At 39.5% G+C, this 23,358-nt stretch overlaps 1 protein-coding gene across 3 annotated transcripts in view; it reads right to left on the reverse strand.

The window, feature by feature from the left end:
- The window catches only part of EDEM3 (ER degradation enhancing alpha-mannosidase like protein 3), a 42,723-nt gene that overhangs the window by 12,650 nt on the left and 6,715 nt on the right, over positions 1-23,358 (reverse strand). For all 3 annotated transcript variants that reach the window (XM_081946289.1, XM_081946290.1, XM_081946291.1), the window contains 15 exons: positions 22,572-22,672; positions 21,746-21,785; positions 21,069-21,181; positions 20,531-20,684; positions 19,823-19,957; positions 17,640-17,745; positions 17,275-17,372; positions 8,591-8,716; positions 7,675-7,758; positions 5,682-5,765; positions 4,719-4,843; positions 4,000-4,165; positions 3,569-3,723; positions 1,963-2,116; positions 1,195-1,389 (listed from right to left, as the gene is read on the reverse strand). In XM_081946289.1, the coding sequence (XP_081802415.1) occupies positions 1,195-1,389; positions 1,963-2,116; positions 3,569-3,723; positions 4,000-4,165; positions 4,719-4,843; positions 5,682-5,765; positions 7,675-7,758; positions 8,591-8,716; positions 17,275-17,372; positions 17,640-17,745; positions 19,823-19,957; positions 20,531-20,684; positions 21,069-21,181; positions 21,746-21,785; positions 22,572-22,672 (1,836 nt within the window). The remainder of the gene's footprint in view (positions 1-1,194; positions 1,390-1,962; positions 2,117-3,568; positions 3,724-3,999; positions 4,166-4,718; positions 4,844-5,681; positions 5,766-7,674; positions 7,759-8,590; positions 8,717-17,274; positions 17,373-17,639; positions 17,746-19,822; positions 19,958-20,530; positions 20,685-21,068; positions 21,182-21,745; positions 21,786-22,571; positions 22,673-23,358) is intronic.

Here is a 23,358-nt window from a genome sequence, read left to right on the forward strand (position 1 = left end):
CATCCTGGGCCCAACGTTTGGGAAGCCAGGCTCTGCCTGTCACAAGCCAGGACAAAGGATGAATGATTGAGGAGTAACACCTCCTTAAAAAACCTTGGTCCAGCTGGCCCGGCTGGTAGCACCTCGTAAGGGCCCCTTTCCAGGGTTACAGGAGAAGACGATCAACGGTTTTGAAGGTGAAGAGGGCTCTATGCCCCAACAGCAGATAAAGCAGCAGAACCATCTTCTAGGAGAAGGGAAACCCTGATTACAAACCTCCACTGCCTTGTAGCTATATCCACTACCGGAAAAGGCTTCAGGAGTCAACCTCGAGGCAAAATCCGGAGCCAGAGTCCTGGAAGCAGTTCGTGACTGTGTACAACCATGTTCTGGTAACTCCTGTGATGCAGCTGGAACCAATCGTATCGACTCAGACGTTCCATTGGACTATTTCAGTGACATGGAGAGGGGGAAATCTGCTGCTTGGGTAACAGTCTATCCTCCATATTAATCTACCCAGGCCTCGTGCTTTGGAGAGGACATTCTAGCTTTACCTCTTTCCAGAGCACGATACCATAATCTTTTGAGACTGATGGATGCCAATGCAATTAATGGGGCCCAGTTATCCAAGAGACTGTCTATCTTCAATAGTTTCCGCCTGCCTGGCAAGATTAAGCAGAATGGTCATCAATGAAAGAATGTGATATATTGATGCCTGCCTAGTGTGCCTCCTCTATCATGGTACTTGCCCCTGGAACAGCATCTCTCTGTAGTTTCATGAGTCTCACCTTAAAGCTGTTTCTAAATTGTCAAAAATCCAGATGAGGTTTGATTAGATACCAAGTCTTTTGTTAGTTTTTTAACTGGTTTCAGGCCAATTTGGTCATTCAACTTTTCTGGAGATACTTTTTTATTCTTTAGGTTTTTTTGTGTGAATTGTAAGCTTCTCAGAGCCTTTTTGAAGTCGGGTGATCTCCAAATCAAATAAATAAATAAGAGGTCCTTTTTTCATTAACTGATTATTTGCTAGCTACTAAAAATGGAATATCATTTAGGCTCTTTTTATGCAAGTTAATAAGCCTCTTTCCTAAATAAAACATTTCATAGCAAACTTTAAGATATTCTGAATACATGTCAATAACTTCACATTCTGCATTTACACATACCACAAAATATAAGATGTAGGTTAAGTAAAATTTCAAAGACAACACATACCCCAGATTGGTGCTTAGACAGATCCATTCCAAACTGTGCAGGCCCTGCTGTCAAAACTACCCGGCCAAAGTATGGATGGGAAATAATTTGAACTGCACGTGGAGGTAGCTGCTGCTCTTTTTGTTGTTGGCTGGATAACTCAATCATTTCTTGCATGAACCTTAAGCCATCTTCAGCATCTAATGAACTTGCTGCCTAACAAAAGTAAAAAAGTCAATATTTTAATTAGCATTTTCCAAAGCCTTCTACTAAATCCAAAATAACGAAGAGATATTTGGAGAGAGATCTTTATAACTGAATCGGTCTAATTGTTGGTTCAAAGAGTTTTAGAACAATTATCCTTTAAGAAGGAATTCCAAAGTCATTGGTGCCACCATAAAGATCAGGGGTGTCCAAACTTGGGAACTTTAAGACTTGTGGACTTCAACTCCCAGAATTCCCTAGCCAGCTGGTTGGGGAATTCTGGGAGTTGAAGTCCACAAGTCTTAAAGTTCCCAAGTTTGGACACCCCTGATAAAGATGATTCAGGTCCTGGACTTTTATAGATACATATCTATAATTTTCCTATGATTTTAACCTGTCTCTCATGAAACTATCAGCACCATGATAGCCAAGCATGAATAAGTAATTATACCTATTATCTCTAGGATAAATAGCATGAAGAAATATGTATTGTCCAAATAGTTCAGAGAGGTTAGAGCAAGCATTTCAAAAAAGTATTTTATTGTACATAAATGAAAAGAAGGTTAAGACAAAGTGAGACCTTACTTGGATAGCATGCTGCACCAATTGTACTCGTCCATCTTTGAGATGAATCAAGCTGACTCCCATCTTTTTCAGTATCTCTAAATGTTCAGGATTACTAGCCATGAAATCCCTGGCTCTCAGCGGAGGCTTTGGTCCACTGCCTAAGCCCTCTTCCCTGAAAAAAAGGCAAGCAAAGCAGCATTATCAACGTTTTAAGATACGAATGGATTGGGTCCCAATATAAAGCAGACATGCATGCCTTGAGAGTGTTATGGATTTCTGTTAATGAGTATGAGTAGTAAAGTACTTAAAAGTTTCCTGAGTGGGTGATTTTGGCTTAGTCATGCCTCTAGCTTAGAAAGAAGGCAAAAAAATAACTACCAAAAATGTTTATAAGATTGTGTCAATCTTAACTTAAAAGCACGCAACACCCACCCCCCCCGAAAAAACACCACAGCTTCGCGGAAGCTGAAAGGTTAAAAAAGCACTTGAGAAATTGTCAGCGTCTTCCAGACAGCTTTAAAATCTCATTACTTACTTTGATGCTATTATATAAACAAGGTTTTTTTTCAGTCTGTTTTGTCCTACCATTCCTTGTTCTGGGGCTGGCTCCTTCCCCAAAAGAATGGAAGGGAAACTTTTTCCAAGCCTGCAGAGGGTGTGACATGCCTGCTAATGTCCATATGCATGGACTTCACTCCCTATAATCCTATCCTTATGCCACTGCAAATACATTGGAAAAGACATGCCAAGGAAGACCTGAGCACACTTGCTAATCACACGGCAAATGGCCAGTAAATTGTCAAAAGCCCAACTGCACAGGAGATGTCCAAAGTCATTTTTTGTCTCATTCCCTAAATAACAGCAGCATCAGCAGGCAGGAAGGGAGGGAGAAGCAGCATGCACAACTATTGTAAGTTGTTCCACTATTATTTCTTTTTTGCCCTTTTTATTTTCTGGTTTCTTTCCACTTCTCACTCTGTTGAATAGTTAATTTGTGCATATATTTCAAGGTTATGTACTGAAAAAGATTATAAGGATTTGGCAAAACATTTCAATAAAAATTCTGCTTGTGAAAATTAGATCTTAAGGAAGCAACCTCCACAAGATAATTATATTTACATAATTGCGTTTATACAATTTGTTAGCCTAGCAACATTTTTATTAATAAAATATTAATAGCAGGACTTAATTTAGCAAAACCAACATGTGGATTAACATAATCATTTTTCTGTTTATCTTCCTTTAAAACTCCAATGGAAAATAGAAACAACTCTTAAGAGAAATTTATATCATGATTTATATATGTTCAATTAACTTAGAAGATGGGATTAATGGGCTATTGCTACTCTAAGAGAAACTTATATTATGACTGTTGGGAGGTGAGGGGGTACAATATCTGAATGAGTAATTTACCTTAAGACGGGGGGAGGGGAGGGGGGTACAGTATTTGGTACAATATTTGAATGAGAATTTTTTTTTAAGTTGGGGGGAGGGGAGGGGGTATAGTATTTGTATGGGATTTACATTATATGGTGGGGGGGTAAAAAGGGGGGAAAATGTGTTTGTATAAAAAATTTTCAATAAAAAAGAAAAAGAAAAAAAAGAAAATAGAAACAACTCTTACATTCTTGAAATACTCCTCGGGCAGCTCTTATCCACCACGTTTTTCAGGGGCTCCCTTATACTCTGAGCATACATTGGGTCATTGGGAAACAGAATTTGGGTGTTAGGACAAGTCCAATCAAAATTACTATCATCCAGCTCCATGTATTCTGTAGTCTGTAGGAAAAAAAGGACATACACACCCCGCTAGGTTTAGAGCTACATTTTAATGCCTATAAATCATCATATTATTTTACGAAATAGACCAATCGAGTGCATAAAAATGATATGTGGACAGAGGCAGACTCTTCTTCCAACCGATCAAGATTTTATGTCCAATTTTCATAATCATATTCTGCGTACTCTCTGCACACAGAGAATACGAACAGAATGAATACTTAAGAAAAAGTGATTAATTTAATTAGATTGAAAGATTTGCAATGCAGAACTCACAATATTTTTTATCAGGGTTGTTTGGTTTGCAGTAGATAGCCAAAGAGGTAGCAAATGAGCCTCTGTAGTAAAAATGTAGTCTTCAATATCAAAGGGTAGGTCTTCTTTATCAGCAAACAGCAGGTATAAATATTTGAACATTTCAGCTAGGAAGAAAGAATCCATCCTACAAAAAGAAGAAAGAGAACATGCATTTGCGTATATATTACTTCTTTTTTGATGCTTTCATTTTCCTATACTTCTAACAAATCTTTCTTTAATAAAGTAGCTAAAGAACAATTACTAATCACAGCTTTAGCATCTAGATTGTGTTAGCCACAATTTCAAAATTGTACATACGGTTATATTTAATTGAGCAATGCAATAGTTAAACAAAGTATATAGTGCAAAAAACTGTCGAGCCTGCAAAATGTTTACAGAATTGCACATGCATTTCCTCTCTGGGTGTTATGGACCCTAGCTATGGAGTTATTTTTCCAGTTACTATTATAAAGTCTTAATTATGTTTATTTTAAAATTTTAATTAGCTGCCTTGGAGGTTCCTCTATGCAAAAATTTTCCCAAGATATTAATTGAATGTTATTTTACAAAAGCTTAAATAACAAAATAGTAACATTAAAAAGAAAAAAAATCCTACTAGTATCAAATGTTCTTTGACAGGCAAATGAGCATCAACATTTTTAAATTGAATTGTACAGACTTTTGAAAAATTCAGTTACCTGTCCTCATGGCTTCCAGTGCGAACATCCTTCATAGCAGCAAATCCACAAGGTACTCGTGCATATTTATTTAAGTTTTCAATGAGAGTTTTCCCTACTTCTAGATAATAGGGGTCACCGGTAGCCTATTTTCAGGGAAATAATTTGGATTAATATATTACATTTATTTAAACCCTGACTGTATTACTCTGATATTTGATCTCTGATGCATTTTAAGATTTTGATCTGAAGTCATAATGTCTAAAACATACTAGGAATTTTAGCCTGTTAATAACCATAGTTAGAGGCTGCTTCTGTATCTTTAAAGAAAATTCTCAAGTATTTTTGTTGTGGAAGTATCACAAAATCTCAACAGAACTGCATGCTAATTATCATAATTCCAATATGCTTTAAAATATAGTCTTCCAATAAAAACAAAGTACACTCCAGAATTATTTTCTGCATTCAGTTAAATCAAATCAAATCAATTTAAATTTTATTTTAATAGCAGGTTGATTACAAATGTCTCGACTTTCTCAGACTCAAATCATAATCTGCCACCTATAGGCTAAAATTAAAGATTCCAGAAATCCAGGACTTCCATCAAAACAGTCACCCCAGTGCTTAAGTTATGCTGAAATAAAGATAACCACCCCTCCTGCTGTCCTAGCATCTGCTAAAATTAGGGAAGGTTTTGTTTTCCAATGTAGCAATTACACTTAACTAGCACACCTCCTAATAACCAAATAAGCTGTTTTTCCCCCAACCATCTAGCTACTGCCATCTCTCAGCATAACCAATTTCACAGAAATATTTTTCATCAGTCAGACTTGAACAATCAAGCATATCTAGCTTTCCTAGATAAGAAGAGGCAAAATGAGTTCTGCAAAGAGAAGATACTCCATATATTTCACTTCATTTTTAATGTGATTCCTGCTATTTTCTAGAATGTAGCACATCTTGAATTTGAAGAACCTTACTTACTTTATACAAGAAGTATGTGCTTTCTGCAAATTCTGGCCGTAAAGGATGCTGAGCCCAATGAACCCGGAAGTCTGTTGTAAATGCCTGAACAAGACAAGTGGAAAGGTAAAAATACTGAATTATTCTTCTTTGAAGGAATAACTTCTAGCATACTGGGATTCCTGCAAAAAATTAATTAAAAATTAAAAATGTCCCAAAATTTATATATTGTCCTGTAAAGAAAAAGAAATCTTCTGAAACTTAGCTTATCTTTTAAACCTCTAATCACTAAATATCTAAATATCAAACAGATGCCATCAAGTAATACAGATGTTACAATGATGACGCCTTAAGTCTGCTTCTACCGGACCAACTCTCAAATGAATGAAACAGAATGCACAGACATTTTTGGCACAACACATTAAAAGAGGCTCCAAAGACATTTGCAACATGTACAGCAAAATTCAGAATGGACAATTTACTAATGGACAGAATAACAAGTTCACATTTTCATTCAAAAATCTCTTCCAATTTAAATGTAATAAATACACAATAATCCGCAAACATTAAGAAAAGCAATGATTTTAATCATTGAATAAGTTTACTTTTATCATTCATGATAATTCATTGCTTGAAGGTTTTTTAAATATATCTATGGTAAGCCATCCAAATATTCTATTATCAACTTCAAAATAAGACAATCAATGGTAAAAATCTTATAGAAATAGACAAAGCAACCAAAATAACCAAATACCATATTAAATATTATATATATAAATATAATTTATTCACATACATCCATGCATGTTTTAAGGGTTTATTTTTAGTCAAAATTAGAAGCTTCTTTTTTTTTTTAGGAGAGTCAGTATATAATTGACCGTTTGAAAAGTGACAGGGTTGCTAATACAAAATCTCAAAAAGTAAAAATTGAAGAATACATATGGAAAGGAAGAATTGGGAAAATATATAGAATATTAACTGAATTAGAAGAGCAGGCATAAGGTTTAAAATTAATCTGGGAATCAGATTTGGAAGAAATAAATGATAATGATTGGAAAAATATTTGGAATAGAAGAGTATATAAGAATATGTCAATTAGAGTTAAGGAAAGTGGATATAAAGTGATATGGAGGTGGTACCTAACACCACATAAATTAAATCAAATAGATGGTAAATATACAAATATTTGTTGGAGGTGCAAGAAAGAGGTTGGAACATATAAACATATGTGGTGGGATTGTGGTAGTGCAGAAAAATATGGGACATGGCGTTTAGAGAAATTAGAGCACTGTTGAATGTAAATTTGGATATGTCACCGAGGATTGCATTACTGTTGCTGGGGGGAAAATGGGATATAAATGAAACAAAAAAGAATTGATTTTAAATTTGATAATGGCAGCTAGATTAGTGATGGCTAAATATTGGGGACAAAATTGGGATATTCAAAGAAATGAGTGGTATAATGAAATCTGGAGTATGGCAACAAATGATAAATTAACAACAGAAATTAAATTTAAAAAAAGGATGATTAAAGCAAATAATTATCATGAAATATGGGGAGATTTTATAAAATCAGTGTTGGTGGAAGGCAAAAGGACTGAACCTACTCAAGAATATATGTTGTTTTGGAGAAGATAAGGGCACAATTGGAATATATTGTATATCTTTTAGTTGTTATAGATGAAGAAATATAAGTGGTGGTGGTGGGGAAGGTCTCCAGGGGATGGGAGTACACTGTAATATGTTTTTACCTTTTTCTTTCTTTTTTTTGGATTCAGATGTATATGTACTGTTTGTCTCATTTATGTTTAAAAATAATATTTTTTTTTTAAAAAAAGTAAAAATTGACTAAACAAACTAGGTGGATACAGTTAAATATGCCTAACACTCATGGACTCACTATTAGGCTAAATTCTCCATGTCTGAAATATTATTTTCTCCAAATACCTGAAATTTATACTCGATATTTACACTCCCTGAATATTGAATTTTTAAGACATGATCATTGCCTTACCTCAGGAAGGAAATTATGCTTTTTTATGACCTGATATAGCATTTCATGAGTTTCTATAGCAGGTCGAATATCACCTTTCAGTACCTAGAATTCAAGGGAAAAAGGTACATCCCATTATATTTAAATAAAAGAGTATATTATTTTCCAATCCATAGCACAGGGCATTACAGTAAGACTGCAAGTTAACAATAATATAATGAAAACAATTTTACATTTTAAAATGGTAAGTTGTTCATTAAAAGCAATGGACTTGATAACACCACTATTTATGTCCTCTAACTAAAAACATACATTTGCTTTGAGAATGTAGTGGTTAGTGATACATGGAGAGTATCAAATGTGAACTATTTTAAATTTAGAATAGTCTGTAGCAAGTTTGAAATATTGTTCTGGGTTTGCCACAGTTTTTTTTTTAATTTGATTTAGGCTGTTTTGAACATTTTGGAAGTATTTCAGGTTTGAAAAAGTGAAAATGGGACATTTCGAATTTGCTTGTCCTTTGTGGCAATCTTTTAACAGAATATAAAATAGCCTGTCTATAAAATTATTCTTTATGATAAATTCAGATTATTAAATGATGCTGAAGTACATTAGTTGAAATTGCTTAAGAAATACAATGTTAACAAGTACATGTGGAATATCTAATAATTTAACACACATTCTTAATGACTAACACATTTATAATTTAGGAAGAAAGATGACCCTCTGCGTAGATAAAGAATCCTGTGAAAATTAATTATATTGTTTGCGGCCTAAAATTAATTGAGGGGATGTGGTTAGAGATTATGTTGTCTCCTGAATATTGGTTGTTTTTTGTATATTGTTGCCCTTCTACCTTGTGAAGCCACCTAGAATTGCTTTGGAATTGAGTACCTTTAATATCATTGGATGCAAATGTTTTGCACGTGCAACTTACTTGCAAACCAGGAAAAAATGCTAGTAGCGAGTCCATCCATGTGCGAGCATTGAGCATTGGCTTGTGTATGTGCACATCAAGCAAGAGAGGTGGCTGGCTGATGTATCTCATTATGGCATCGTAATGCTAGAAAATATAAACATTTGATGTATTTATTATTCACTTTGAACACTGAACCTGTTTGCAAAAACTGACTAAAAGCAGATAAGCACACTAAACAATAACGCTTAGATTCAGAGGCTGTAAGCCAAATATCAGCCAGCTACAGCTTTTATTTAAAAATGAAATCAGCCACACTCTTCAACTACTTTACTTAAGGCATAAATAATACAGTCAGAAATACATTTTACATAATTATTGTCTTACTTACTTTAATTGCAGAATATGCAATTAAAAGATTACCTTCTGTCCCAAGGATCCGTTTTTCTTTCCCTACTTACAGGTAATCTTCAACTTATAACCATTCATTTAGTAACCATTTCAATTTATAATGGCGTTGAAAAAATGACCTACAACCAGTCTTTATGATTACAAGTGTCACAGCAACTCCATGGTCATGTAATCAAGATTTGGTGCTTGGCAACTGGCATCTATTTATAACAGTTGCAGCATCCCAGGATCATGTGATGATCATCTGTGACCTTCCTAGACAGCTTCCCAGAAGCAATGTTGGTAGGGGAAACCAGATTAATAATCACATGATTAGCATAACAACTATGGCAAAATGACCGTTGGCTTACCTGAACGGTTGTTCTCTGGGCGCTGCGGGAGAGTCCAAGCATGGGGTTAAATACAGTCTATCTGCCCTAGGACTGAGTAGATTTTTCTTTGACCACGCCTCCTTTGCCTCATTGAGGGCAGTTTAAAAACAAAATCTTATCCACTATAGGACGCCCTTCAGGTATCTTGATCGTGATGCAGAATCTTGGACACAGCAATAAACCCTGGGCGGGTTTGGACTCTCCTGCAGTGCCCAGAGAACAACCATTCAGGTAAGCCAACAGTCATTCTCCTGTGCACTGCTTGGAGAGTCCAAGCATGGGACATACCCAAGCTATTGTGTCCCAGGGAGGGAAGAATTCGTGTCCAGATTGTCCGGAGCCGAGGCAACTTGCTGTAAAACACGTCTTCCAAAGGAGGCTTTGGCTGAGGCAAAGGTGTCAATTTTGTAATTTCTGATGAATGCTGTGGGAGACGCCCATGTAGCAGCTCTGCAAATGTCAATAATAGAAGCTTGGGTCGCCCAGGCAGCTGTAGTGGCGGCACTCCTTGTAGAGTGTTCTGTCACTCGGCCTGGCACGGTCCTGCCTTGATGTTCATAAACCATTTCTATACAGGCCCGCAGCCAACGTCCAATGGTTGAGGAAGAGACCTTACGGCCCAATGAGCCAGGCTGAAATGACACAAAGAATGACTCTGAACATCTAAAGTTCTTGGTCCTTTTAATATATATGCGCACCACTCGTCGAACGTCTAGCTTGTACCAGGAACGTTCCTTAGGATGCTTAGGTCTGGGGCAAAAGTTCGGGAGGATCACCTCCTGGGCCCTATGAACGTGAGTATTCACTTTTGGTATGAAGGAAGGATCGAGTCACAGGATGACCCGGTCGTGATACACAGTTCCTCCCTGACAGAAAGCGCTGCAATCTCTGATACCCTCCTAGCAGAAGTAACTGTTACTAAGAAGGCAGTTTTAAAGGTCAAATGCCGAAGACTGGCAATTTGAATCGGTTCGAAGGGTGCGTTCGTCAGGGCTCGCAGAACATAAGGTAAATTCCAGGAAGGGTACCTGTGTATAGCCTGACGACGGATGTTGAATGAGCCCTTCAGGAAATTCCTGACATGAGGGTGTTGACTCAGGGACTGATCAGTGTCTCTAGCAAGTATAGTGGACAAAGCTGCAACCTGGCGACTGAGAGTGTTGGGCACCAACCCTTTGTCCAACCCCTCTTGAAGGAAGTCCAGAAGTTGGGGTATGGATGCTGAAACGTCTACAATATCACGTCCCTTGCACCAGGTGGAGAACACGGCCCAGGTCGCGTCGTATATGCATGTTGTGGATGGTCTTCTGGCTTGAATGGCCTAGATGACTTTGTCAGAAAGATTTTGTTTCCTCAGGAGCTCCCTCTCAAGTGCCATATGGCTAGTTGAAGCCAATGGGTGTCCGGATGACTGATGACCCCCTGGCTGAGGGAGATCTGCTTCTGAGGAATCCTCCACAGTTTCTGGATGGATAGATCGACCAGATCCACGTACCAAGACCTCCAGGGCCAATGAGGAGCTACCAGTATAATCTTCGCCTCCTCCACAAGGATAATAATAATAATTTATTAAATTTCTAGACCGCCCCCTCTCCCCGGAGGGACTCGGGGCGGTGTACAGGAAAAAATGAAAAACATAAGAACAATCAAACACATAGGTAAAAATCCAATTAAACAACCCCTGTACAATTTATAAGAATTAAAAAACAGACCTTAAAACCAATCTTAAAAATTTAAAAATAGGACTGAGGTGGGATAGGTGGAAATTAGGCCAAGCCGGCTAGCTGGAATAGGTGGGTTTTAAGTTTCTGAGCGGAGATCCGTAGTCATTCTAATGTCGGGGGGGAGGTCATTCCAGAGGGTCGGGCCCATCACAGAGAAGGCCCGTCCCCTAGGCGTCGCCCGCTGGCAAAGCCTAGTGGACGGAACCTGGAGGAGTCACTCTCTGTGTGAGCGAATCGGCCGGAGGGATGTATGGGGCAGGATACGATCCCGCAAATAACTAGGTCCTGTGCCATGGAGCGCCTTAAAAATGATGGTCAACACCTTGAAGCGCACCCGAAAAGCCACAGGTAGCCAGTGTAGCCTGCGCAGGAGAGGTGTTACGTGGGAGTAGCTAGAGACTCCCGAGACTGCCCGCGCGGCCGCATTCTGAACCAGCTGCAGCCTTCGGGTGCATCTCAAGGAGAGCCCCATGTAGAGAGCGTTACAGTAGTCTAGCCGGGACGTCACAAGCATATGAGTGACTGTGCGGAGGGCGCTCCGGTCCAATAGGGGACGCAATTGGCGCACCAGGCGAACCTGGTGGAACGCCCCCCTGGCCACGGCTGTCACATGGTCATCCATGGACAGCCGGGTATCCAGAAGGACGCCCAAATTGCGTACCCAATCCACGGGGGCCAGACGTTCACCCCCAATGGCCAGTGATGGAGTGAGCTGGTTGAACCGGGGCGCCGGTAGCCACAGCCACTCAGTCTTGGACGGGTTGAACTTGAGTCTGTTACTTCCCATCCAGATCCGTACGGCTTCCAGACACCGGGACATCACTTCGATGGCATCGTTGGGGTGGTTTGGGGTAGAAATGTACAGCTGGGTATCATCCGCGTACAGATGGTAGTCTACCCCAAACCCACGAATGATCTCGGCCAGTGGCTTCATATATGTATTGAACAGGAGAGGCGAGAGGACCGACCCTTGTGGCACCCCACAAGAGAGCGGCCTCGAGGTCGACCTCTGCCCCCCTGCCAATACAAATTGCACTCGGCCAGAGAGGTAGGAGGAGAACCACCGCAAAACGGTGCCCCTCACCCCCAACCCCTCCAGTTGATGCAGTAGTATACCATAGTCGATGGTATCGAAAGCCCCCGAGAGATCTAATAGGACCAGGATAAAGGAGCAACCCCCATCTCTGGCCCTCCAGAGATCATCCACCAACGCGACCAATGCCGTCTCCGTGCTGTGGCCGGGCCGGAAACCGGACTGGCGCGGATCTTAGTGACTACCTGCATAATGAGCGGTAGGGGCGGGAAAGCGTAGAGGAGGCCTGGAGGCCAGTTGGATCTCAGCGCATTCGTCCCTTGGGTGAGTGGTAATGTGAAAAGAATCTCGGCAGTTGCATGTTGACTTGAATTGCGAACAGGTTGACTTGTGGTTGACCGAACCGCCGCACTATCTGCCAGAACAGAGCTGGATGTAGACGCCACTCAGAGTTGTCGATCGTCTGTCGGCTCAGCCAGTCTGCCCTGACATTGCTGGCCCCGGATATGTGATCCGCTCTGATTGATGCTAGGTGGTGTTCTGCCCAATGGCCCAGAGACACCGCTTCTGCCATGAGTCCCTTGGAATGGGTGCCGCCCTGCCGGTTTATGTGAGCCTTTGCTGCAATGTTGTCTGTGAGCAACAGTACATGGCGACCCACAAGTTGGGCTGAAAACCATCTAAGGGCGAGCCTGGCTGCTCTCAGCTCCAGCCAATTTATGCCTCGAGCTGCCTCTGTCTGCAACCATCTGCCTTGTGTCAGTTGACCCTGGCAATGTGCCCCCCAGCTGTAGAGACTGGCGTCCGAGGTGACCACGAGTCTTTTGGGTTCCTTGAACTGGCAACCTTTCTCTACTGCTGTCGACTGCCATTATCTGAGGAAGTGAATCACCTTCAGTGGAAGCCAAACCTTTCTGGGCGAGTTGCTGGTCTTCGATCTCTGCATCGGCAGTAAGAACAACTGTAGTTCCCTGGCATGAAGCTGCGCCCAGGGAACTATTTTTAGGCAAGATATCATGATGCCAAGAAGCTGAGAGAGTTGGACAATTGGTAGGAATCTGACCCGGTGGCACTGGTGGATTCTGCTCCTGAGTCTATTATGGTGCCAAGGTGCTGAATGCGAGTTACTGGTTTGAGATGACTTTTCTTTCGATTCATCGAAAAGCCATGGTTCTGTAGGGCGCTTATGGTGACTTGCACATCTCTTATGGCCTGGTGATGGCTCGAAGGCTGAATGATGAAGTCGTCTAGGTACCACTCCAGGCAAACAAGCTGGGCATGAAGGTGGGCTGCCACAGTCGCCAGAAGCTTGGTGAAAGTCCTGGGCGCGGATGAGAGGCCAAAGGGAAGAGCCCTGCTTTGATAATGCCTCCCATCGTAGTGAAACTGTAGGAACTTCCTGTGCGATGCATGGATGGGCACATGCAGGTAAGCTTCTTTCAGATCGATGGACGTGAGCAGGTCCCCCTTCTTATACAGTTCAGGATGGATTGGAGGGACTGCATCTTGAAGCACTTGTAGGCCACATGCTGATTCAGGCGCTTCAAGTCCAAGATGGCCCTCCACCCCCAAGCTCTTTGGGACCAGGGAGAGAATGGAATAGAATCCTTTGCCCTCCTGGTCCAATGGAACTGGCTCTATGGCGTTTATTTACAGAAGGTGACAGATCTCTGCCTGCGTGTGGGACCTTTTGAGGGGGCTTTTGGGCAGGGGGCAACGAATTAACATTCGTGGAGGGAACGTCAGAAGCTCTAGGACCAGACCTCTCCTGATAGTGTTGAGGATCCATGTGTCCGTGGTAATCTCATCCCATCGGTCTGCATAAAGTTGCAGGCGGCCCCCGATGGGAGGATCGCTCTGGGGGTCACTTACCGCGCCTGAACTGGTGGTGGTTGGAACCGCCACGAAAGGGCTTCCGAAAGGAGCCCTGGTGTTGTTACCTGCCCCGGGACCCACAGGCGTTCCTGTCTTCGCCCCTATTGCTCGTTTGATTGTAGGAGCTCTGATAGGAAAAGGAGGTAGAAGCATGAGCATTATCCTGGCCCCGAAAGGTCTGTTTCCTGAAGGAACCAGAGCCCTTCCTCTCATACTTTTTGTGAGTAGAGGGAAGGATTTTCCGTTTATCCTTTTGTCTCTATCACAAATTTTTCTAAGGAATCTCCGAAGAGATGCCCCCCCTTTGTATGGGGCTGAGGCCAGCTTCCACTTAGCTTTCATGTCCCCCTGCCAGTTGCGGAGCCATAGCAGGCGACATGAGGTCACATTGGAAGCCAGCGCTCTAGAGGTGAACTTCACCGCATTCAATGAGGCATCTGGGGAATATTCCACAGCTGTAATGATCTTATTGAGATCATGACGCCACCGAGATCCCTCCGAGGGAGGCTTAGATCTCAATTGACGTAACCAGAGTAAGGATGTCCTTGTGAAGAAGGAAATGGAAGTTGATGCCTTAATGTCCCAGGGCACCGCCTGGTGTGTTTTATGGCAGGCTCTTTCGGCCCTTTTGTCCTCCGCTTTAAGACCATCTAAAAGATCTGCCGGAAGGGCAGAGTTGGATGTCAAGGAGACCACCGGGGCATCCACCTCTGGCAATTTCAAAATGTCCTCCATTTTAGATTCTAAGGAGTATAAATTTTTGTCTCCCACACTGGGATTGGCCAATGTTCGTGGCTGCACCCACTGGCGCTGCACGACATCCATTAACAGGTCAGGGACCAGAATGAGCTCCAGATCCGGAGCGTTCTCCTTAAATAGTCCCTCCTTGGGGTCCTGGGAAGTAGAGGGGAAGCCTTATCCTTAGGTTTAGCTGGGCCTAGCTCCGTGGAAGCTCTGGCCTTATGCAGAATAGCTTTAAACAAAGACGGTTTGAAGAGGCCAGTGAAGGCAGGCTTATCTGGGGGCATATCCTCATCCTTCAATAATTCAAACTCGTCTGCAGCCTCCTCCTCCCAGGCTGACACCTCCGTTATAAAGGAGGTACCAGGAGAATCGGAGTTGCGATCTTAGGACCCCTGCCACCTCTGGCTTCCTTTTGTCGCATTGCTTCGACAATGTCCTGGGAGATGTCCTGGGAGATAACCTCTCTCATCTCAGCTGACAGAGCAGGGCCTTTGTCTTCTGCAGGCCTGGACCTGGAGGAAACCAGGCAATGGTCTAACAGGGACTGAGGAGTCCTCTTCAGGTAAGATGCATTGAAAAGGCTCCAATTCTTCCCTCATGGAAGAGCTGGGGAAATCTGGATACCCCAGGGAAGCTGCAGGGTACCCAATTTGAGATTTCCTACCACTTAGGGATAGTGACAGATCCCCTTGATTCGAGGGAACTTCCACTTCCTCAGATCTGGGTGGAGGTGAGCCTGGGAGAGTGTCACACTCCTGGGAGAAGGTGTGGCCCAGGGGCTTGTCAGATCTCTCCCTTAAGGCCTCCTGTCCTTTGGCCGCCTGTTTCTTGGGCCCCTTGCTCCCTGAGGAACTATGGGTTGGTTTCCCCCCCCCCATGCCCTTACGCCCTTTCCCCCCTTGGTTTGGAGGATCTGGCCTACTGCGCTTTGAAGAGGGCCCTGCCAGCTCCTCCCGTGCCACCAAACCTTCATCTGCCATGCCCACTGCTGCTGAATTTTGAATGAGGGTGGCTGAGTCGTGGCTTGAAGGACGAAGCTGCAGTAAGGAAGAGCACTATACGCTGGCCAGCCAGCTTTAAAGCACCTGCAGATCCATTTAATAGCTGGAGGCTGGCTAGGTGGCCAGGACACTCCAATGCTGCCTTCCTGTGACAGGAAAACCTCTGGAAGGGGAGGGAGGCCCTGCCAGCGTCCCGGACAGGACCAGGCACTCCCTGGCAGCGATCTGTGCTGAGGTGATAAGGTGTGAGGTTCCGATCTCCACAATCGTCCGAGGCGAAGAGGAGTCAATTTGCTGATCTAAAATGGCCACAGCAACTTTGCACTGCCAAGAAAAGGTCCTCCGATGCTTATCAACGTCTCAATTAGCGGCCGTTAAAAAGCACTGAAAGCGTCGCTTCCAAAATGGTCACCGCGCTTGTTGGACTGTCAGAATTGCCGCTGCAAATACCAGACTCTTCTGAAGTTCCCAACGCTGGCAAACGGCCGGAAACGCACGGGAATGCTCCTGCCACCCCTGCACTCGCCGGCAGCCGCCGGACAAGTGACCTCTGCTATCCCGACTGCTGCATGCGACCAGCAGCAGTTCGAGTTACCGACAGTCACCTCAGCAATCCGTTAAAGTAAGTAATTATTCTGAACAGTTCTACTGAAATCTACACTGAATACACTACACTAAGGGAAAAAAATAAAAAAAAACCTCTGAAATCTACCATGAATTGCTTGGAGAGTTCCAGTCTATCTGTCAAAGGACTGAAGAGTTCTCCAAAACTAGTCCTAACAGGCGGACTGAGTTTTTAAACTGCCCTCAATGAGGCAAAGGAGGCATGGTCAAAGAAAAATCTACTCAGTCCTAGGGCAGATAGACTGTATTTAACCCCATGCTTGGACTCTCAAAGCAGCGCACAGGAGAAAGGTTTGTAAAATCTGGCACGATTCGCTTAACAACCACCTTACTTGGCAATGGAAATTCTGGTCACAATTGTGCTGGTAGGTCAAAGACTATCTGTATTTTCCTCAACTGTACTTTAATCGCAATTAAGCTCTAGTCTTGGATAGATAGCATTGGCATAAACTTGCTTCAGGACAGAAGATGCTACATTCAAGATGCTATAGTGAACATTTTAGCTGCCAATTATTATTATTATTTTGGTCAACATGATAGACCGACCTCTAAATCCAACAACATACAAACATTAGCAAATATTTTGATCCACTTATTTATTGTCCATTTTACTTCCAAAACTTAAGAATTCTAAACGTAGATAATGCCTCAATAATAGGCATCTTTAAAATCAGCTCTATGATTAATTTGAGTATATTTATTACAGATATACCAATATTTGGAAGTAGATGAATTTTATACTAAATGGAACAATGGAAAAAAGATAACGTGCAGGAGTGGAAGAAACATCATATAATTATTTCTGGCAGTGTAATAACCCACTAATTTTAGAAGAGCAGATCCACAATATCTAACATAATACATCACAAGCATAGTACAACGTTCTATAGTTCAAGGAGAGAGAAATTCTATCTGTACTTACAGTGTTGAATCTTTCTAAAAAACTGTCATCTCCAAGCAAGACATAGGCCTTTAATAAATACTCATAATACGAATCTATTCCTGCTCCAACTCCGCTATCTAGAATACGATAAAAACATTAATACAATTAATTTCATTACTAGTTTTCATTTCCATGAAGTAAGTTCTTATTACTATAAAACAATTAAGTACAACCAAAAAACAGATAAAAAGGACCATGGAATGAAAGTAAGCATAATGCAATATCTTTTTTTTAGTCCAAAGTAAGGCACAATTTTCTGACATACAGTTTAAGTTCTCTACATAAACACCTCTAACCTCCAATCTCATTCTTATCTGTAATTAAGAGGGAACATAGATTCATACCTTTACGGACCCAGTCACCCGTATGAATGTTAATAGTAACTCCTACTAAATTGCTGCTGCGTTGCCTTTTCTCCCAAAGGAAATCAAGTGCCTTCCGGGCATATTCCTATAGAAAATAAAATTAACATTTTCTAATTAAATACAGCTTTACATGCAGTGAAGTAGTCAGAAAATTGATGCAAGCAATAAATTTATTCTGTGGTTCTACTTTTAAACTTACACAAGGTGGTGCAACAGTAAATCCTATTTTGTATGTACTGGACAGCTCAGGGAAGGCTTTAAAAAAGTTGGATGCAAATGCGGTGCTGCCAAAAATGCATCATAAAAATTGGAAATAACTCATATAGTTTGGATTTGTCATATTATTGCTGCAGTTTGGACATCGACAGATCATTAATACAACCTTATATTGATCAGAGTTGCTAAGAATATAAATTACCTGTTTGGCTTTAAGCCTCAGGTATTTAAAATGTAAGATCAATAATTAATTATACATGGAAAATATTCCTTAAGAATTGTCATACAATATTGGAAGGATAACTCTACACTGGACTCACACCAACAGATGGCAAATGTGAACTTCTGGTGTTTTTTTTTAAGAAACAGGGGACAAAAAGGACTTTTGAGTATTTGGGAAGCTGTTTTGTAGATGAGATGTATTTCTAGAGTCTTTTTTGCCCCTTTTGGGGGGGAGAAGTAGAATTAATATAATTTTGTAGTAAATCTCCACTTAATGGACTAAAAAAGAAAGAAATGTATATTAAAGCTAGTTGCCCATTAAATAACAAATGGTATTCTTCAGACCCCCAAACATATTGATATATCAAAAAACTCTCACTAATAATGCCTATTTTGAGGAGACACAACAAATACTGTTCAGACTGATTCAGACATGAACCAGCATTTGGGGCAAAGCTTCATTGCCTGAAATTCAAACAAAAGAATTCAGATCCAATGAACATTGTATCTTAAATCCAAATCCAAAGTCTGTCAAAATAAATCCCTCAAATCAAATATTTGTCATTTTTTTTTCATTTTCATTAGACACAATAAAAAAATCAGGAAACAGTATTATGTACCAATATTAAGGTCTAGAAGGAGTTATGAATACCATAACAATAAAATACGATTTTTAATAAACAAAAATACTAGTTCATTCATTTAAAAACCCCACCCTATTCTTTGCTTCAAGTAATAGATGTTTGGTAATTTAGGACACTATATAGTAAAATTCAATTTCCAAAAGCCTCAAGTAGCATGGCCAAGTTTTAAATGGACAGAGCTTCTTTAAACTTTGTAATTAAGGATTAACTGCTGGCTCCACTTCTATCTGTAAAGTTTCTAAAAACTATTTTAAATAATATTGCAGATTAATGGATTAGTAAAGGAAAATGTTGCCCATTAAAACTGAAACTGAAGGTTTATTGTATACAATGATTTTGATGCAGTATTCTCTATGGCTTATTGCAAGAATTCTAAATATAACTTCAAGAAAAGATAATGACTAAAATGCAGTTATTGTAAAAATTGAAGTATCTGGAATTATAGGAAGAGTCAGACTGATAAGATGCAATGATGCAAAAATGAATTTAAAGGTTTTTAAAGAAAATAATTCTTTTTTATTGACAATCCCTAATATAAATGCAGACTTCATCTAGATGTCACTAAAATGCAGCCCCAAAATCAAATTGAACTACTTAATTTATTGAGGAAATATCATCTGAATGTTTATGTTGTTCTAAGTTGCTCTTTTAAATTTTTGTAGTAACACAATATTTAATTCAATATTGTATAATTATACAGGGTTTTTTCATGTTCACATATTTTATAATAATTTTTATTTATTAAACAATTATACCACCCAACTCTCAGCATCTCTGAATCAAAGAAATTACAATAAAATCCATTTAAAAAATAAAGATAAAAGATACAGCATTATGTCATAAAAAGTCTCACTCTCCCAAACACAGCACAGCGTTCAGTCCCTGGGACAGAACACTGACAGATATTTTAAGCAGTACCTCATAATATAAATAGAAAAGCAATTTCTGGTATGAGAGATTCAGTGACCAGTTCAGCAACAGAACGTAGATAAAATTAACACTATGAAGTAATTTTTTTTTTAAAAAAATCAAAAGTTAGCAGTTGCACAAAAATAATCCATCACTTATTATTAAACAAACCTCAAATATTGATGCCCCTGTGAAACGACTCAGAGCAGCAAACTCTAAAATCAATGTTCCTGCACAAGCTGTACAAGTTTCAGTCTCTGTTCCTGTCCGGGCTTCTGGACTTCTTAGACCAAATTTTAAATTAATCTAGAAGAAAAAGAAATGTTATTGTGATAATGCTATTTCTTAAAAACTTACGAAAATAAATTTGTTTTTTCAAACAAGATACAATAAGTAGACACTAAGTTTGTGTACTATATTGCAGAAAAGCTGGAATAATTAAGTAAGCTGAGTAGTTAGAAGCAGAGAATGTTCAGCACCATAAAAAAATGCTCAACAACATTTGAGTGTGGCAAACCTATGCAAACTGACTTAGTACATAAGTTTAAATGTCAATGCTGAAGTCACTGGTGCTTTAACTTTAAATGAAGCTATCTCTGAGTATATCACCTGCTACAGAGAGAACAGTCCTCATTTTCATAATCAAAACCTTTGGTTTTTTAAAATCTATTGCATTTGAAAATGTAGTAAATATAGTTAAACATATAAATATCTTCATAAATCATGCTATTAGCTGAAAAGTTAAGATTCTAAGAGTTATAAAAATCAGATGTTTCCCGATATCACTAATAACTCTCTCTGACTCAACATGGAATTTTATCATACTGGAAAAGCAAATAATACATGGCATATATTAGTCTTAGCTCACAATTTACTTACTCTTGGATATGGGAGACCACTTGTAGTGTTAAAAGCTGGCAACAGTTTGTAGCCTAACTGTTTTGCCATGTGCAGAAGTTCTCCATTGTACCACTGCATGACTTCACCTTTCTCTTTCAGCATGATTGCTACTGAGTGCCCACCTAAAAGACCTCTAGATAAAATGAAAGGGAGAAGTCAGTAAGTTTATCAACTTAGTGAATGATGATCTAGCAGAGAACCAAAGACTGGGGAAGCAGAGGAGAAGAGAACGTTATTCTCCAAAGTGCTTCCAATCCCTAATGATATTTAGTAATTAGTTATACTAGCCTTAAGCATAGCATAAGTGCTGAAAAACTGAAAATCGTTTGTAGAACATTTAAATACTACTTACTTCTAAAAAGTGTTTATAAATGAAGATGTATAAACCCTTTTGAAAGTAATGCAGAAAATGCAATTTACCAACAATAGATTTACAAACTATGAACTATGAATTCTATTATGCTTAAAATTTTTAAAAATAAGTGCATTTAATTTGAGACCACAGTATAAATCTTACCCAAGCACTCTTATGTTTGTTTCAAACACTGATACCACAATGTCGTTGTCTAAATTAACATCTCTAATTACTTTTTTAACAGCATCTTCAAACTCTTTGGTTTTATTTAACACCTGCAAAACAAGAGTAAACAGGCTGATTATCTCTTAAGAAACTAAGTTTTGTTAAGGAGAAACTTGAAGTTTCATTTTAAATAAAAAATAAAGAATATCAGACTCTGTCATCTTTGGTCAGCAACAAGCTAAAAATCCTATTACAAAGACAAACTTTGAATGAAGGTTGTCAGGTTTGTTTAATTTATCCTGTCTCAAAAAAGGTAAATGAGGTTTAGTTGAGCAATACTGAAGAAATCTGGAATCTCATTACATTCTCAAGCCACTTAAGATACAAGTGCTGGTCTAGGAGCAGGGAGAGCCAGGTGTTAGTACACTCTCAAAAGCTCCTGGATGATTTTGGAGTAATCACAATCTCTCAGCCCAATCTATGTACTCCACTGGGTTGTTGCTGTGAGAAAAATGGGATAGGGGAGAACTATGTATGCCACTTTATATCATTTTGTAATGATAGATTATAATTTAAGTAAATCAAGTATTTGGTTAAGGACAATTATTAAGTTCTAGGCAATATTGTAAAATGAGAATTTAGATTTAATACATGGTAGAAGAAATCAAACCTACCACAAGAGTGTCCAAAGTATCTATTAGTGTCAGTGAAAACCTGGGTGAGAAAGGAGGAGAGATGAAAAATAGGATTTAATGAAATGCAATAATTTATTATTAAATGTTCATGTAAGAACTTGTTACAGGCTGCCTATTACTAAAAATGGTGGACTGTGTTCTCCTTCCTCAAGTTGATGAACTGTTGAAGACACACAATGCTTTCATGAACCATTGAAGACTTCTGAAAACAGACTGTACATTAAAAATATGCAGCTTCAGCAATTAATAAAAACAATGAACGACTTCGGCACTTTGTCAGCTTGAGAAAAGTTCAACACCATCTGCCATGGCAACCAACACCTGTTTGCAATGGTTGTAGCATTCCCAGAGTCACATGATCACCATTTGCTACCTTCCTAGGAGGGCTTCTAACAAGCGAAGTCAACAGGAGAAGTGAAATTCACTTATCAACCACAGCAAAAAAGAAAGCTAAATTGGACACGAATCATTTAACAACCATATCACTTTACAAAATACTATAATATTTATTTTACTTACCATAGTTTAACTGTTTTATATTATTAAAACACTGTAACCTGCTACAATATTCTCCAGCTAATGCACAAACTAAAAATAATTGAATGAAATTAATAATATTCATCTATGATGCAATTATTAGTCAGATATTATTTTTGTTTTTCTCAATTTTGGTAAATATTCCTGTTGTTTTTGGCTATTTATTCAGAATTTAGGTTCAGTTTTATTGGATTTATAATAATGGATCCACAGAATTTCAATTAAAAGTAAATACTGAATCTTCAAATAATTATTTCAAAATACTAACTTTCCCAAGGCATCATCCACATCTCCACGACTTGGTTCTTGACCCCGAATTCTTCCACGGCAAGTTAAAGGCATGAGCTCATCAGCTGGGTAAGCATGTTCCTATTGGGGGAAAAGTAAAGAAAAACAAAGCAGAATAATAATCTAATGAAGTTGAAATGCATGGTACAATAGGAGTTAGAGCAAGTTTCACCGTTTACTCTTACAAATGCAGGAAATAAAAAGGAACACTATTTCTATATTTATAGGAGTATGCTTTTACAAAATTAAACAATGCAGAAAGCACCCACAAGTTTCTTACACTGGATTAAATCAATATTTTTCATGAACTGCAGTAAGGTTAGTCCTCAACTTATGACTATAATGGAGCCCAGAATTGTAGCTATAAGTCATGTGATCATATGCGGAGTCAGCATGCGACTGAATTTAAAAAAAATAATGACCATTTTTATAGTAGTCATAAAGGGAGTCACCATGGTTGCCAAGCAAATCCAGTATATCCAATGGGTGGTTTCTCCTGGAAAATGGCAAAAAAGTGGCAAACATGATTATGTAACTATGCAATGCTGCAACTAGTCATAAATGTGAATCAGTTGACAAGTGCCCAAAATATGATAACATCACTGCAGAGGAGAGGGAAGGCAGCAGTCATAACTTTGAGGGCAGGTTGTAAGTAAGTTTATTAAGTCATAACTTCAAACAGTTGGTAAATAACTAGTCGTAAGTCAAGTACTACCTGTAATACTTTTGGATTGGATTGGATTGGATTTATTAGATTTATATGCCGC

Source organism: Natrix helvetica (genome assembly GCF_964273705.1).
Source record: "Natrix helvetica genome assembly, chromosome: 3".
NCBI classification, from domain to species: domain Eukaryota; kingdom Metazoa; phylum Chordata; class Lepidosauria; order Squamata; family Natricidae; genus Natrix; species Natrix helvetica.